Below are 18961 nucleotides of genomic sequence, written 5' to 3'. Positions count from 1 at the left end.
TAGGCTCATCATGGCCCTCTTCAAGAAGCAGACCATACCTCATAGGTGGTCTCGAGACTCTCTCGTATCTTCTAGGAGCTTGTATCTCCTCTCTTGGCTCTTCGGGTGTGGGTTCTACAATTGTGGGTGTCTCTCGAACCTCTTCGAGTTCTATCATCTCCCCTTTTCTATTCAATAGAAATTCCTTTTCCAAAAAGGTTGCATTCCTAGAAACAAACACCTTTGTTTCTTGGGGATGATAGAAATAATATCCAACTTAATTCCTTGGATATCCCACAAAGTTACATAAAATGGATCAACAATTCAATTTTATCTCCCACTACCTGCTTCACATAAGCAGGGCCCCCATATTCTAAGACAAAAATATTTGGGAGACTTACCCATCCATATCTCATTTGGTGTCTGCCTTTAAATGGACATTTAGTGGAATATCTTTCAATTTTAAGTTATAGAGATCGTTTTCAAGTTCACCAGTACCAATCAAACATTCATTCTTGTAAATATTGCAAACACATTTGCCAAATACACAAGAATATCCATCTTTATCAATATAGAAATGGAAACAATGTTTTCTTACCAAATCAAGTACAAACAAAACATCTCTTAAAAATTAACTTAAAATTATCGTTCAACAATAAGTAAACATCTTCCAAGCCTTGGCATCAACTCTTGCCTCATTGCCCATCCTCAAGAAGGTCTCACCTTCCCTGAGCCTCCTACTTCTTCCCATCGCCTGCAAATCATTACAGATATGTGAGCCACATCCGATATCCAATACCCAAGAAGTAGAGTTAATTGAAATGTTTACTTCAATATAGAACATACCGTTTCCAGAACTCTTCTGGGCAAGATATTCCCTGCAGTTACGCCTCCAATATCCAGGCTTCTTGCAGTGATGACATTCATCAGCAGACTTGTCAGCCTTAACTGGTGTGGCTGCCACAACGGGATTCGGAGATTGCCTCATCAAGGGCACGTTCTTCTTGGGACGTTGGAAAGAACGCTTCTTTCCCTTCCCATGTGGATCAATCTTCGTACCAGATGAAGAACCCACATACAGAACCAGCTTCTCTTTCTTGATGGTGGACTCAAAGGTCACAAGCATGTTCACCCACTCCTCATGGGTTGGCTCCATCTTGTTCATATTGAAATTCACCACAAAAGGATCAAACGAGCTAGGCAGTGACAAGAGTAACACGTCAGTGGTCAACTCAAAAGGCAACATCAAATCCATGCCAACGAGCTTGTCCACGAGCCCAATCACCTTTAGGCCATGCTCATGGACCGAGGCCCCATCTCGCATGCGCAAAGTGATCAGCTCCTTGACGGTCGCATGCCTAAGAGGACGTGTTTGCTCTCCAAAGAGCTCCTTGAGATGCAAATGAATGTCAGCAGCACTCTTTGCATCCTCAAAACGCCTCTGCAGCTCATCATTCATAGAAGCCTGCATATAACACTTGGCTTTCAAGTCATGGTCACACCATTCCTTGTAAGTCTGCAATTCCTCAGGAGTGCAGCTAGTCGGAGCCTCAACAGGGGGCGACTCAGTAAGTGTATATGCTATCCTTTCCGAATTCAAGACGATTTTCAGGTTTCTTAGCCAAGTGAGGTAATTAGGTCCAGTTAATATGTGTTCGTCGAGTATTGCAGATAGCGGATTGCGAATCGAAGACATTGTCAAATTGTACTGAAAAGTAAGAACAGATAAATGTTGATGACTATTTTAAAATATTTAGTAAGATATGAAGTATGGACTTTTACTTCATAAATATTAGCTCCCACTGTTTTGACATCTTTCACTACACTCTAGTGAAAACGGGAAACTCCTTTCCTCAGTAGGTACGCAAGGTCCAATTAGCGAATTATGATCCCGAATAATATCAGCCAATCATAATTCCTAAAAGGTAGTTTCCAATTGTATCTCCATGCAACCCTCTACGTAAACTTTTGTCTCACGTTTGATTAGGACCCAATAATATGACGTCGTTCATCTTTACGTGTCAAGCCTTACCCATCGATGTTGAACCTTAATGGACGGTCGCCATGAGTTCCCTCAATAATATGAGCCGAAATCATGGGAGTTCCACGTAGTTCACATCACCATGTCAATGGATGTCACAGCTTTCCGGCACCCAGGCCCCCCCAATAATATGAGCCGAGCCCCGAGTACGGGTAGCGTTCATCATGCACCCATTGTCGATGGAAGACATGTAAATTATAAACAAATTTATAATTCTCCTTTTCGGGCTTGATATTAATTTTGAATCTTATTCAAAATGAGGGTTTTTAATTTTGAAAGGTCTCATCATTAATTTTATTTAAAAAACTCGCCATGTTTGATCGTATGTTTGCCGGATTCATACAACTTTGTTATTATCATAATAATAACGCACATACTCATTATTTATAACATATCATGCATATATTATAGACAGTAAACAAAACAAGGATGATCAATCGCCCCAAAACTAATGGCCCGTGTGAGCTAAACATGGGCCTAGGTCCAATCCTAGGGAAATGCACGGAATGCAAATGCAACTATTACATTAGCTTCTAATATTTACATGTCTTCGATCTTCATAATCATCATGGCCACCATCTTCCAATCTTGATCATCCACTATACTAATATTTACAAATAAATATCCATTGCAAATAGGGATACATCTCATGGGGTGGGAACGGGCCATAAACCAAGCCCACTTTAAATTTGATAATTATTACAATCATTCATCACAAAATATCCTAGCATACACCTAGCAAATTGGGCTTGGGATTTTGATCATCCTTCATGCATAATATCACATATCATACACCATCAATAAATTATCACAATAATTAATTGATCTAATATTATATATCTTGATCCAATCACTAACCGCCATGATTATAAACTAAATTAACAAAGTATACAAACACCTTTGTCTACTTTCCAATTAATTTATTTATAACCGAATTTCTTGTAAATCACAATTTACTATAAATAATTAAAGTCCAACTTCAATTATTTATTTTATGAGAAAATCTTTGCAACTTTTGTAATTTTAAACTTAAATGCCAAAAAACTTATTTTTCACCAAAAACATTTTGGCCCATTTAAAATTCACAAATATGTTAGCCATCCAATGGCCCAACAACTCAGGGCCCATGACACTTTGATATTTCAAAACACCTTTTGAAAACCCTAGTCATCATCGTCGTCGCCGGATTCCGGCCAACCAAATTTTTTTTTAATTTTTCAATCTGCCCTAGCTGCCCGAAATGGGCAGCCCCTCGGGCAGCCCGAGATGCCCGAAATGGGCAGCAACTTGCTGCCCGAAATTACCCCAAAAATGACCTTGATTTTTGTTGCAAAAACTCACCTCATGCGGTTAGAAATCGATCTCAACATAATATCATGTATATGCTACACAAAAACTAGTACCCTTAGCTCTGATACCACTTGAAAGGGATCGATTTTAGGTGTTCGAAATTTCAACGTAATCACAAAATTGTTTTCTAAACATGAAAATCAAAATTTTTAAGAAAAATTTGAACACCATTGTACTAGTGTGTAACATATACTAAACACCTTTGTCATACATAGGGTGTTAAGAAATTTTACCTATCAACCTCTTGAGGTTGATGATGGCTCCAACTTAAGTGTAAACACTTTAGCTCTTGTGTGGTAGACAATCTTCAAGCCTCCATTTGAACACTCCTTGTTCAAAATCAAGCCCACCACTTGCAAGCTAGAACCGCCTTACACTTGCACTAGAAAATGTAAGGATTTTTCTTTGAGAAGTATTTTGTTTTCAACAACTTGAAGAACAAAATGAGAGAAGAATTTTTGGAGAGAAATTAGGTGGTATTTTCGGACAAGAGGAGGAAAGAATAGGGAGTGAATGAGTTGTCTTGGTGCTTGAAAAAGTTGAGACTATTTTTTGCATGTCATGCAATATTTTAATCTAAAGTATTCCCCAACTCTTCACCTCCCTAGCATGCACAACCTAGTGGGCTTGTAACATTTACAAAGGGCCCATGGACTTTTAATTTATTTGTCTCAAACATACTTGAGCCCAATTAGACTTTACTTGATTTTACTCAAGCCCACTAGTTAAATAATTCTTTCCAATTGGGCTCTACAAGGCCCAATGTTATTTAATTAATTCAACACTTAAATTAATTTAATTATTTGGACTCTACTAGGCCCACTAGTGTTTAATTAATTCAACACTTGAATTAATTTAATTTAGTCCATAATAATGTTTATGAAAATCACAATTTTCAAATACATTATTCACTTGGCCTACTTTTAATTAAAAACACATTCATAAATTAAAAATTACATTTCTCTCATAGCACCTATAGTGAAACTCGGAGAAACACTTTCTCACCTGGCTGAAACTGAAGAGGTCGACTGAACTATTTTAAATTCTCAACGGGATCTAGAAAGCTAGCACTTGTGTGGCCCTCAATGGTTCATTGATACAACTAGCCGTGGGTTCACATCTCCATGTGATTCAGACTAAACATGTCTTTATATGAGCATACCCCAATTGCTCCATTCTTACTTATCAACTCCTTGATAACAAGAATGTCAGAACTCAAGTCTGATAGTACCCAACCAATCATGTTAAACGCCTAGCAGCATCGCTTACATGATTCCCTAGGTATCAAATGATAGTGCCTGCAAGAACCATTAAATTATGGTTAGCGTACAGTACGGTCCCTTCAACTCATATATCCCGACCGATTCGACAACCATTGGTTTATCGAGAGTTGTCAATGAATCGATACTATGTGTCATGTCGTAGTTGCATCGATGGTGTAATCTAAGAAACCCCTTTCTTAATTACCACCATACTCTGATCAGAGATTTCATACTACATACACATAGGATATCCATACCCGAAGGTAAGAGGTGAATCCCCGACTACAGTGCATCGACTCCTATATGTTTCGCCAAAACACCCAACCTTGCCACCTGATGACCCCAAGAGAGTCGGTAAACAAGTCAAAGTGTAATGCTAGTACATAGAGTCTCAATGTTGTCTCAGGTCATAAGGACTAATGGTGTACAACCATAAACTAGGACGTTTCCACTCGATAAGTGAGAACCACTTGGAAAGTCCTTTATGGAGGGTTGTTCAGTGCACTCTACCTGGAGCACCTATCTGCATGCTCGGACATCACAATGTCCCCTACCAATGAAACATGGTACTCACATCGCAGATACTAGTCTCGAACTCGAGCGGCCTATATCCTTCTTAGTGGCGGCTGAATCGACTAGGAACCGTTTAGAATATACAGTATTACAAAGATGAGTTTCATGATACTTATCATATGAGCATCTCATATTCTTTCTACTATTTGTATATTCAAGGGCTTATCTATGCAACTAGCATGTGTATACAGATAAAGAAGTGCCAAAATAATAATTTCAAATATTATTAAAATAAAGACTGTTCATAAATAGAGTTTAAACATGAACCCTCGGCCAACACTTGGCTCGACGGGCACCTACTCTAACACTTTCATGCATGGACGTGTCAACCCAATGTCATGCACTTCGACACCTGTCCGGATACCTGTCACTCGGCCACATGCACAAAGACAGCTGTCCCGACTTGTGACACGTTACTGGACACCTCAGCTCACTATCCCGACCTCCATCTTCGCTCCATAACTAAAATACCAGTTCAGAAATATTCCCTACCACCAGTTCGGACTTAATCCCTAGCACTGGTTCCAGTTCGGACTTAATCCCTAGCACTGGTTCGGACATTCCCTAGCACCGGTTCGGATCCCTAGCATCGGTTCGGACATACCACTTCTGTTCAGCCAATACCTAGGCTGCCATGACTTCTGAAATCAGGTATGGCGGTTCCAATGTCAATTAACACATGATTTACTTAATTAAATTCACTCAATCATGTTTTAGTTAACTTAGTAGAATTCAGGCAAGTACATTCTCCCTTACTTAAAAAGATTTCGCCCTTGAAATTAGGGTTAGATAATGAACAAAACTGAATAATAACGTCATTATTACATCTCTATTGTTGTTGAATACAACTGATATTTGAATTACAATTGAATACACAAATACATCCAAATTACAACTACAATACAACTCAAAAGTGCTCTGGATGCTCTGAGCGCATACGACTCTCTAACTCTCAAGTGGCTTCTTCAGTGCCTCTGCGCTGCCACTGAACTAAGACAAGGGGAATGATCTTATTCCGCAACACCTTGTCTTTGCGATCGAGAATCTGAACTGGCCGCTCCACGTAAGACAAATCCGACTCAAGTTGGACTTTAGATGGATGTAATATGTGAGACTCATCTGCTACATACCTTCTCAACAAAGATACGTGGAACACATCATGAATACTCGATAGGTACGACGACAATGAAAGTCTGTAAGCCAAATCTCCAACGCTTTCCAATGTCTCAAATGGACCAATAAATCTCAGAGATAGCTTACCCTTGAGACCAAATCTCAAAATCCTGCGAAAAGGTGAAACTCGGAGAAACACTTTCTCACCTGGCTGAAACTGAAGAGGTCGACGCTTGGTATTCACATAACTAGCATGTCGATTCTGTGCAATCTTAATCCGCTTCTTGATTACTGCAACTTTATCAATAACCTGCTGGACTAACTCTGGTCCCTCAACATGTCGTTCCCCAACTTCGTCCCAGAGTAATGGAGTACGACAACGTCGCCCGTACAACGCCTCAAATGGTGCCATACCAATACTACGATGATAGCTGTTGTTGTACGCGAACTCAATCAAAGGCAAATGATCCTGCCAAGCGGTTCCGAAATCCATAACGCAGGCACACAACATCTCCTCTAGCGTACGGATAGTCCTCTCTGACTGACCGTCAGTCTCCGGATGATAAGCAGTACTTAGACTCAGTGAAGTACCCAATGCAGACTGGAAACTACTCCAAAATCGTGAGGTAAAACGAGGATATCTGTCACTGACAATATTGGCTGGCACTCCATGATAACATACAATCTCCTGAATGTACAATCGAACCATACGATTGAAAGTGAAATCACGGTTATATGGCAGAAAATGAGCAGATTTGGCGAGCTGATCCACCACTGCCCAAATAGCATCATTGTTCCTCGAAGACAATGGCAAGTGAGTCATGAAGTCCATCGTGATATGTTCTCACTTCCTATCAGGAATAGGTAGATTCAACAATAATCCTCCAGGCCGACGATGCTCTGCTTTAACATGCTGACAAACTAGACACTCGGAGACAAACCGATGCACGCTGCGCTTCATCCCTTTCCACCAAAATCGCATCCTCAAGTCTTTATACATCTTGTTGCTTCCTGGATGAACACTCAACTTGCTGCCATGAGCCTGAGACAAGATCTCTTTTGTCAAAGTGTCATCATCTGGTACTACAACCCGACTAGACAAACACAGAAGACCATCAGAATGATAGTGGAAACCGCTATCTCCACCAGCTAGCCGAGCTAGTCTCTGAGTCTTGAGATCAGACATTTGAGCATCTCGAATCCGAGTGAACAAAGTTGGCTCAGATAAAATGGTAGCAACACGAATGCTCTTCATACCCTTCCGATGCTTGAAGTTAAACCCCAACGTACAACAATTCTGGACAGCACTAGACATAGCACAGTATGAAGTGAAGAAACTCTCACCTTACGACTAAGAGCATCAGCTGTGAGATTCGCAGAACCTGGATGGTATTTGATAACACAATCGTAATCCTTAAGTAGATCCAGCCAACAACGTTGTCTCATGTTCAAATCAGCCTAAGTGAATAGATACTTCAGACTCTTATGGTCAGTAAAGATTTCAAACTGAACGCCGTACAAATAATGACGCCAGATCTTCAACGCAAACACAATAGCTGCCAACTCCAGATCATGAACATGATAATTCTCCTCATCAGATTTCAATTTTCTGGAACATAAGCGATCACACGACCATTCTGCGTCAACACACACCCTAAGCCCTGCAAAGAGGCATTGGTGTAGACACTGAAACAATCAGATCCTGACGGTAACGCCAAAACAGGTGCAGAAGTCAGAAGTCGACGAAGCTCTCTGAAACTATCTTTGCACTCAGATGACCACTCAAATGGAACATCCTTCCGAGTAAGCTGCGTCAATGGTCTAGCTACCTGAGAAAACTTCACGATGAAGCGACGATAATACCTTGCCAGACCCAGAAAACTACGGATCTCGGTCACTGTCATCGGACGTGACCAATTCAGCACTGCCTTAATCTTTTTAGGATCCACATAAACTCTTTCCTTGGAGATCACATGACCAAGGAATACTACACGATTAATCCAGAACTCACACATACTCAGCTTAGCATACAATTTCTTCTCACGAAGAATTAGCAACACAATCCTCAAGTGCTGGGCATGCTCCTCAACACTGTGAGAATAAATCAAGATATCGTCGATGAAAACCACAACAAACTGATCCAAATAATCTCGAAAGACTCGGTTCATCAGATCCATGAAAACCGCTGGTGCATTCGTCAATCCAAACGACATCACTAGGAACTCGTATTGCCCATATCTAGTAAGGAATGCAGTATTTGAAATATCAATATCTCTGTCACGCCTCGAGACCAAGACGTCAGTGACATCCGGCATTGTTAATCAAATAACAATAAGCCTCATAGCAAATAGCCAAATACCAGTCTTTTTCATAAATAACACATTGTCTTTGCATTGATAATAGAATAAAAATACATTACAGTTGCGGAAGCAGAAACTAAACAAAAGGAAAATAAAATCTTGATTCTTGAATCTTGCTCATCGACTACTATCCCTAGAAAACTTCATGTTCCTCCTCATTCAGTTGCTCTTCATTTTTATCTGAAATTTGTAAGGGGTGAGTGTTTTAGGAAACACTCAGCAAGTGGGAGGTCGATCGATTTCCAATGATACATATAGAACTTAATCTTTAAAGTGTTACTTTAACAAATTTTCAAAACTTAATACTTTTAACTTATCATAACAGAACCGAATCAAATATGAGACAAAGGTTATCAGACGAATCAGAGCAGTTCAGAAGCAATTTAGAACATTTAGAACAATCACAACACTGTTACTCTTCTCATTTCTATGGTCAAATTGTCCCCAATATGTTAGTCCTTTAAGAGGTGAGGCCAAAACACGGTTTTATACCCACCGATGGGAGCCAGACAGAACATTGTTTTATACCCACCAATGGGGGTCAGACAGAACATGGTTTTATACCCATCAATGGGGGCCAGACAAAATTACAATTTTCGTCCCATTTCAAATCGAGTTGTAACAGTGCAACACAGAATTCAGATTTATCGGACAGAACTTATCAGAATTTTAGACAGATACAGCGGAATCAAAGAATTTTGAAGAACAGAAAGAGCATATCATCGATCGAATTTTCAAATTATAACAACACTGATTCTCGAACATATGGACACACATACAAGTATGTCATATTATTTATATACAAAGTTTAAAAATACAAGAAGGTACATAACAAAAACCCACTTACAGAATTCGAAGGTGTAGTTTTCGAAATTGCCGAGTTCGAACGTAGAAATCCCGTTTAATCTCGGTCAGATGGTGACCGAAACTTTGCAGTACTTTGCATGGATTTATGAAGCAAATCCAGCAGCACTTCGATGTATCTTCTGATCACTCGGACTACACGAAGCCTTCTCTCTTTTTCTTCTTGCCTTAGACGCCGAAATGGAGAGGAGAAGAGAGGAGAGGGGCGAATTTTTGTGATGATTTTAGGTGTGGTCTCTTCAACATAAAATGGTGTATTTATAGGTGAGATTTTGCCCTTTAAACTTCATCATGGACAACCCCTTGCATTCCAAGAAAGTATTAATTGTATTCATTCATTCATCCAAGCACACCAAGAGCCACTTTGGTATATCAAGGGTCATCTCTTTCATAATAAATTCATCCAAGCATACCAAGAGTCACTTCGGTATATTCAAGGGACATTTCATGCATAATGAATTTGTCCAATCCCTTTGATTGTATTCGAAAAATTCGGGTTCTCACAATCTCTGACTCTCATTTGATGATAACCAGATCGCAGGTCAATCTTGGAGTACAGAGAAGTACCCTGAAGCTGATCGAACAAGTCATCCATTTGAGGTAAAGGATACTTGTTTTTGATCGTCACACGATTCAGCTGGTGATAATCAATACACAGTCGCATCGATCCATCCTTCTTCTTGACAAACAAGACTAGAAAAGTTTGATATAAAACAGTCGACCTTGAGAGATAGAATTCGTGATAGGCAGTCCACTGATGAACAGTTGCAAAAGTGGAGAGCTAGAGATGAAGCCAAGGGTCGGAAATTATATTCAGAGGTTGATGGTATAGTTCATTATCGAGATCGGTTATGGGTTCCTAGTGAAGATTCTTTGAGAGATCTTATTATGAAGGAAGCTCATGACACACCTTATTCCATTCACCCGGGTTGCACAAAAATGTACAAAGATTTGCAGTTGCTATATTGGTGGCCAGACATGAAGAGAGACATTATGAAGTTTGTATCCGAGTGTTTGACTTGCCAACAAGTTAAAGCAGAGTATCAGAGACCAGCGGGGAAATTGAAGCCACTCCCTATTCCCTAGTGGAAATGGGAAAATGTCACCATGGACTTTGTTGTAGGATTGCCAAAGACAGTTAAGGGATTCAATGCTATATAGGTGATAGTTGAGCGTCTTACTAAGTCAGCGCATTTTCTACCTATTAAGACGACATTCACCATGATTCAGTACGCCGACCTGTATATTCGAGAGATAGTTCGTCTGCATGGGATTCCTGTATCTATTGTTTCAGACAGGGATCCGAGATTCACGTCATCTTTCTGAAAAAGTCTACATGCAGCGATGGGGACCAAGTTATTATTCAGTACATCATTTCATCCTCAAACCGATGGAAAGTCAGAAATAGTTATACAGATTTTTGAAGATCTACTTTGAGCATGTGTTATTGACTTCCAAGGCAGTTGGCAACCAAAATTACCTCTATTGGAGTTCACCTACAATAATAGCTTTCAATCATCAATCGGGATGGCCCATTTTGAGGCACTTTATGGAAGAAAATGTAGATCTCCTATTCATTGAGACGAAGTTGGTGAAAGAAGAGAGATTGGTCCAGACGTGATTGAAGAGATTACCGAACTTATAGTCGAAATTCGCGATAGAATGAAGATGGCGCAAAGCCGACAAAAGAGTTATACAGACAAAAGACGGAGGGACTTAGAGTTTGCAGTGGGAGAACATGTATTTGTGAAAATAGCACCTATGAAGGGTGTTATGCGCTTTGGCAAAAAAGGGAAGCTAAGCCCAAGATTTATTGGTCCATTTGAGATTTTGGAGAGGATTGTGACACTAGCTTATAAAGTGGCATTGCCACCAACACTTTCAGGAGTTCATAATGTATTCCCTAGTTCGATGCTGAGGGAGTACATGTCGAACCCGTCACATGTACTAAATTATGAACCTCTTCAATTAACTCCAAATATGACATATGAAGAAAGACCCGTTCAGATCTTAGCAAGGCAAGAAAGAAGATTGCGAAACAAAGCCATTCCAATGGTCAAGGTCAAGTGGTTGAATCACTCGGAAGAGGAAGCTACTTGGGAAATCGAGAGGGACTTGAAGGGTCGCTATCCAGAACTATTTGGTAAGTTCTAATTTCGAGAACGAAATTTTATTTAAGGTGGGGAGGAAATGTAAGGTCCAAATTAAGACGATGTAATCCAACTGCATGCAAATCTAGGAAATATGAAAAATGAGTAATTAATTGATTTTAATTGCTAATTGATTATGTGACATACTTGGTTATATGCTAAATGGGATATTATTGTCATCATGCATAATATTGTATTTTTAAGAAATATTTAAGTGACGATCGAGGAACGGGGACTGAGGGCTGAAAAATGTCAAAATGTTTTTATTAAATAATTAATTTTAATTATTTAAAATATGGTTGATGTTTTTCATATTTTTTAAAATATTGGTAATACTTTTTATTATTTTTGAAAATATGGGGTTTTAGGTGAATTTATACGCCGGGACGTAATTTTTATCGGTATTGATTTTTTTTACAAAAATGCAAACGTTCTGGCAACCCGGTTAATAAATTCACAAACTTATTTAAGAAAAATTATTTTTAATATTTTAATTAAGCACTAATGGGCTTATTGGGCCTAATTACCATGGTTAATGGGCCTAAGCCTAATTAGTTATTAATTAGCTATTTAAAATGTTAAACCCCACCCTAAACCATCATACTTCACGCCAATTTTTCTTAAAACCTCTCCCATATACACAACAACACACACCAACAAAGCTTGGGAGGAAATTCGAAGCTTTCAAGGGATCACAAGCCTAAGTCCTCCTCCTCATCGTTTTTCGTCGTCGACGGATAATCGTGCGTTTAAAATGCATAGGCACGCCATATTTCTTTCTTTCAAACATCTATCACACCATAATATTTATTTGATCATGATTTGAAAGAAAACATGACACACAAATTTATTTTCGTAACTATGTGTATATAGGTGCTAAACTTGTGTTATTTGATTCAAAAACCATGTTTAATATGATGTAAAGGGGCTGCCATGACTAGGATATGTTTGAGAGATGTTTTTACATGTTTTAAAGAGTCCTAAAACACACCAAAAATGTTGCAAAAGAAAAAAAAAAGAGAACAAAAGCTGGAACAGGGGAAGAGGGCCGTGAAGTTGTTTGGGTTTTGTAAGGTGCAAGGTTCGGTTGTGGTGCATGGGGCAAGAGGGCTCTACCAGGTCTTGTGGTTGCGTCCTAAAGGTCACGGTTAGGTCCTAGGTAGAGTCCTAGGAGGGCTAGGGCTCGCGCTAGGTGGGCTGGGAGAGTCCTAGCGTGAGTGGAGTCTTCACGCGCAGGTTCAGGGTGGCCGAGAGTTCCAGGGGCCATGGCTCGTTCTGGGGGCAAGCTAGGTGGTCTAGATGGTGCCTTAGGATGGTCCAGTGAGGGTTAGGAAGGGCGGGGCTCGGTGGTAGCCTGGGTAAGAACATCCACGAAAATATAGCAGCAGGAACGTGAGGAAGGCTTGGGGGCGAGGCTGCTGTCCTTTGGTTCAGGGGCTTCGCTGCTTGGGTTCAGGGCTTGGGCTGGTCTGGGTCGAGTCTAGGTGTGGTCTAGGGTCAGTGAGGGTCCGAGGTGGTCGCTGGTTAAGGGGCTGGAAGAGTCCTAGTGGCACTAGGAAGATATAGGCGCGAGAATCTCCATGAGTGCAGGTTCTGTAGTCAAGTTCCAGCAAGTTTTTGGTCTGGACAGGGCTTGTTTTATAGGCTGGGCTTGCACAGTAGGGTCCATAGAGGGGTTGGCTAGGTTTTGGCTCAAGGTGGCTTGGGCGTGGCTTGAGTAAATTGGGCGATGGCTCGGTGTGTTCGATAAGGTGTCAAAAACAAAAATTAAAGGGCAAAAATTAAAACCATGGGTCCACGGGTGTGGCTCATGACTTGGAACGGTAGAATAAATCATAAAAAGTTTATGTTAAAAATTTGGGATCAAAATAACGAGTTTTGGATTTATTCGGGATTTTACCGCCGCACGGAACGCTATTAGCGAGTTAATTAAAACGTCTAGTTTTAAGCTTTATAAAATTATGAAAAATTATATTTCAGCTTAAATAATTATTAAAAGTCTAAGTTTTTAATTTGGAAATTTTATATTAAGGTTTGGTTTAATTCGGAAATAAAACGCATTAATACGTCACATGTGAAGATTAAATTAAAAGTCATCGATTTAAGCCAAATAAAAATATGAGAAAATTCATGTAAGCTTAAATAATTATTTGGGGCATATTAGAGTCAATGAAATTAAGAAAATATCAAAAACGGGAAATTTTACGTCCAGGGGTAAAACGATCATTTTACACCTAGAAATTAGTAAACGTCATGGCAGTGCCCTAAATGCTGTTTTTATGATATTATGGTTATTTTTAAATGTTTATGAAATGTTCATGATTAAATTATGATTTTTAAATGTCCATGGATTTTTTATGATTTCAGGTTGACACTTAAAATACATAATCCATGCTTGGTTTCAAAACAAAAATGTTATGTTATGCATGATTTTATAAAGTGATGAGAATGTAAACATTGAAGGAAGTGAAGTAATTGTGACTAATTTGATAATGTTGGAGATATCGTGAGGGTGAGGGTGACGGTCCAGTGGGAGCCCGACGATCGTATTTTCATCATTACGAATATGAGGTAACGTTATGAGGTTTGAGGTAAGAGTGGGAATATCGTGAGGGGAGAAGGCCCCAGAGGAAGCCCCAACGATCGTATTTCTATTCGATGAGGATAGGCTAGGGCCCAGTTAACCGGTGAGAGTGTTGCTGGTGTACCCTGCCGCCCAGTACTGTGGTTTCATGAAAATGGATCCATCGACTTTTGAGGTTTGAGAAAAGTCACAATTAACGATCTGAATTCATTAAAGGATAAGGAAAAGGAAAAGGAAAAGGAAAAGGAAAAATATTTATTATCGTGAAAAATGTTTTATGTCATGCTGAGGAAAAAGGGAAAGTTAAAGTTTATGTTTGCATGTCATGAAAAGTTATTTTTACGTAAAAGTATTTTCACTTTTGTATGTGGTTTTATATGTATTATTTGCTATAAAGATTATGGTGTGTTGAGTCTTTAGACTCACTAGGTGTGATGGATGCAGGTAAAGTTGAGGGAGGTCTTGACGGATGATTTGACTGGACTGAAGGCGCACACAACCCGAGGACTAGCGCTTCTACTTTTTCCGCATTTACGTTTTATGATTCGTGATTTATGTTAAAGATTTTAAGACTATTTATTTATGATTTTGTGAGATTTTTGAGAGGTTTAGTATGGGCTATACCTTTCAACCTTATTGCTTTTTAGGTTTGGGCAAACAGTTGACAATTTCATTTTTATGACTATTGCACTTGATTTTTAAAATGCTAGATGGATGATGTTTTATTTTAAAAGAGTAAAATATTTTATAAAAAATAATTTCATGTGGTAAATGTAAATGGCCGAAAATTGAGTGTTTAAAAAAATAAAAAAAAAATTTTGTAGTACTTTTAAAGCAATAAAAAAGGCAGAAGTTTTAGTTGGTATTAGAAGTTGGAATGAGGGGGATCATGTGAGGCCCCGGGCCGAAGAGGGCTGGGGGTGATCGCCTGTGCCATGAGGTTGCACGGACAATGAGCGGCTCCTGGCAGGCTTCTAGGCGGAGGGAACATGAATGAACCGATCTTACACCGGAAGGAGAGGGATTACGAGACTGTTCAATGTAATGGACTGTACAGTTGAAGAGGCTTAAAAGATTTGATATGTACTACTCATACCACGAAGGTGCATCTTCTTTTCGGTAGCTCATCACATAAGAACTCCAAAGTTAAGCGTGCATGACTTAGGGCAATTCTGGGATGGACGACCTCCTGGGAAGTTTCCCAGGGTGCGTGTGAGTGAGGACATAACTTCATAAGCACGCTGGAAAGATTCGTCTTGACACAGTGAGGACAGTCGTCAAATCTGGGGCGTTACAGGAGCTCTCCAAGGTGAAACACTCGGGCGAATATAACCTTTATCAAGAAGATCCTGCAACTGCTGCTTCAATTTCTTCATCTCCGACGGAGCCAGACGATAGGGTGCACGAGAAATTGGTGCAGTCTCTGGCACTAACTCGATGTCAAATTCCACCTCTCTAATCGGAGGAAAACCAGGAATCTCATCTGAGAAAACATCAGGAAATTCACAAACCACTGGAAGATCATCTATACCAACACTACCTGTGGACGAATCAATCTCATAGTTGAGGTAGCCTTCCCCGCCCGACTCTAAAGCATGACAGGCTTTCAGAGCGGATACCATTGGCATCAGAGGTCGCGCTCCCTCGCCATAGAAAAACCAACTAGAGCTCTCAGTCGTAAGAAACTGAACAAGCTTCTGGTAACAATCCACATTAGCTTGGTAGGTGGTCAACAGATGTATACCCAGAATACAATCAAAGTCTTCCATCTCTAGGATCATAAGATTCGCAGTCAACTCGTTACTCTCAAAATCTAAAGGACAACCCATCACTAGATGCTTCGGTAACACCGAATGACCCATCGTAGTAGAAATAGAAAGAATGATGTCTAGAGAAACATATGGTAACTTATGACGCTTAACAAATCGTGCATATATGAATGAATGTGATGCTCCGGTATCAACAAGAACAAAAGCAAGAATATCGCATAAACGAAAAGTACCTGCTATGACTCTCCCTGTCTCATCTGCATCCTGATCCTGGTTTAGCGCAAATACGTGACCCTGGGCACGAGGTCGAAGATTCGAGCCACCAAATCCTGACCCTGTGTCCTCTGCTGAACAGTCGTATGAGATCTGGAACCAGATCCTGCTCCACCTCGCAACCGAGGACAATTTTCTTAAGATGACCCATCTCTCCGCACTGAAAACAAGCTCCTACGGCTGTTCGACACTGCTCGGATGGATGGTTCTTCCCACAACACATATAAGAAACCTTCTTCTTACCAAAGCGAAAAACGCCGTTAGATCGAGATCCAGAAGAAGAAAAACCAGACTTCTTGAAAGACCGAGATCGAGGGCTCAAAGTACTTGGAGGTCGAGAAGACAGAATAGACCTACCGCGCTACAGACTGATCTCTGCCTAGCGACACCGATTCACTAACCCCTCATAAGAAGTAGGATCATCGCAGACTGTGACTCGATCAAAGATCTCCTGGTTAAGGCCCTGAAGAAAATTGTCATACTTGGCCTCAGAACTGCCACTAATACGAGGAGCAAAGGGCAACAGCTCGAAGAATTTCTGCTTATACTCATCAACAGACATACTCCCCTGCTTAAGACTCAGAAGTTCAATCGTCTTTGCATGGCGAAGGGCTGGAGGAAAATATAGCTGCATGAAAGCTGCACGGAAGTCGGCCCAAGTCACCCTACCATGAGACTGGACTATCGGCGCACAAGTCGATCGCCACCACTTGCGCGCACGCCCCTCGAGAAAAAAACCAAGGGTCTCCATCTGCTGCTCCTCAGTGCACTGGAATGCACGGAAACAACTCTCCATGCGCTCTAACCAATCCTCCGCAACATCGGGAGTCTCACCACCGACTAAAGGCTTAAGCCCCATCTGAATGAAACGATGCATCTCAAAATGCCTAGGGACATCTCGACGATGACGCTGTTCACGGTGACGCCTATGGTTGTCCTTGTCACCCCAATGACCTACACCGCCGTGACTATTCTCGTCAACAAGGTGATCAGCCATCGCTGCTAGACAGAATGGAAGAAAACGTTCAAATGGTCAAAGAAAATCCCAAAACAGAATCTATAACCCAAAATCATAGGCATTCTCTAATACCAAAAATGTAGTGACCCGTTCCAGAATCATCTACTAATCAAAAGCTAAGCATGCAGTTGACCTAAATAACAATAATCATAGATAATTGCGGAAACAGTTAATAAACAATAGTTATACAACCCAATCGAAGTCCAGAATAACTCAAATCAAAATATACGGTACAATCATATCGAATCAAAATAGTACTGATAAACTAAATCAAACGGCTACTCAACGTCCTTCTCCTCCTCCTCCTGAGCCATCCAACCTGAGGCCTGCCCCGTGGGAAATGGGGTGTCAAAAATAAACAAAACCGAGGATGTGAGCGATAAGAACGCCCAGTATAAAAGCATGAGTATACAAACCTATATGACATGCACATGCTATGATATGATACTCGGGTAGTCAAGAAACAGGAATCACAAAAGATCTCAACATGCTCAGTCTAGAGGTGCCAAGTAGATAGTGCCGCGCGGTCCGGATAAGACGTGGACCTTAAAGATAAGACGTGGACCTTAAATGTCCCGGATCACCGAAGCCCTCCCGATCCGTCGGCCACTGTGTACTCTCAGTGTCCATGCATCCACAAGACAAGGCTGAGCGGCCCCACAAGATATAGCTTATCTCGTAAAAGATACAGCTCAACAATAAAGGCTATCTCGGCTCAACATGAAATGCAACATGCATCATAAAGCATGACATAATAACATGCATCATATGACATATATCAATGTAGCAAATAATCATGCAACACATATAAGAATGTATACTCGACCAGGATATCTCGTTCATGTAAAGCCTGCATGGCTTGCCGTTTAAAAAAAAAATATTTTATATAAAAACAATATTTCATGACACTTTTTAAAATGATATAATTATAATTAAACATAATTCTTACATCAACAAGTCGTGAATGCTCGTCGACAAACGATCTGTCGACGTGTCGATGTGTGTGAACATATAACTCCCACGACGTCGGATCTCTACGATGTTGTTCTCGCTGCTTCATAATTCGATAGAGAAGATAAAATCATATATTTTAATAATAACCACAATGTTTAATAACGAAATGTTAACATACTTACCAATTTCTGGCAATGCCCGCTGTAAGTCTTCGAGCCAGGAATGTGCTTTGTCGTCCCCGTCCTAGGTCTTGCTGGCTTGTTATTCTTGTTATCCTTGTTCTTGGCTGCCCTAGCCAGCCACCTCTCGTCACTCAATGCCAACATCCATGAAGCCCAATGTTCGTCGCTAACTGTTTGCGGATGACGATTAGCAATCCTCCACGAGTGAAAAGTGTGACGATACTGTGTAGCTACGTTCTTGTACCATAGCTGTCTGATGGTATCTATGAGATCTATAATTTTTCTGTCAATAAAATGCAAGACAATAGTAATGAGATTTATTGTTACCATGACGTAAAATTAATTTTAAAACCATAAATCATAATGTTAAGCAATTACACTAAAAATCAATATATGAAAACTTACAATAAACTCCTCCCAATACCACTTTCGCTGGCCTGCAGTAACATGCTTCCATGAATAGCCTTCGTCGCATGTCTGTAACGAAAC

At 40.2% G+C, this 18961-nt stretch overlaps 1 protein-coding gene across 1 annotated transcript; it reads right to left on the bottom strand.

Moving 5' to 3' along the window:
- Positions 1-15553: 15553 nt before the first annotated feature.
- Positions 15554-17315, bottom strand: LOC140961010 (uncharacterized). The gene is made up of 2 exons (XM_073419336.1): positions 16720-17315; positions 15554-16424 (listed from the first exon to the last, which is right to left on the bottom strand). Exons 1-2 carry the CDS (start codon positions 17313-17315, stop codon positions 15554-15556), a joined length of 1467 nt encoding a protein of 488 aa, XP_073275437.1.
- Positions 17316-18961: the final 1646 nt, after the last annotated feature.

Source organism: Primulina huaijiensis, chromosome 16 (genome assembly GCF_012295235.1).
Source record: "Primulina huaijiensis isolate GDHJ02 chromosome 16, ASM1229523v2, whole genome shotgun sequence".
NCBI classification, from domain to species: Eukaryota; Viridiplantae; Streptophyta; class Magnoliopsida; order Lamiales; family Gesneriaceae; genus Primulina; species Primulina huaijiensis.
This window is presented reverse-complemented; position numbering and strand designations above follow the sequence as displayed.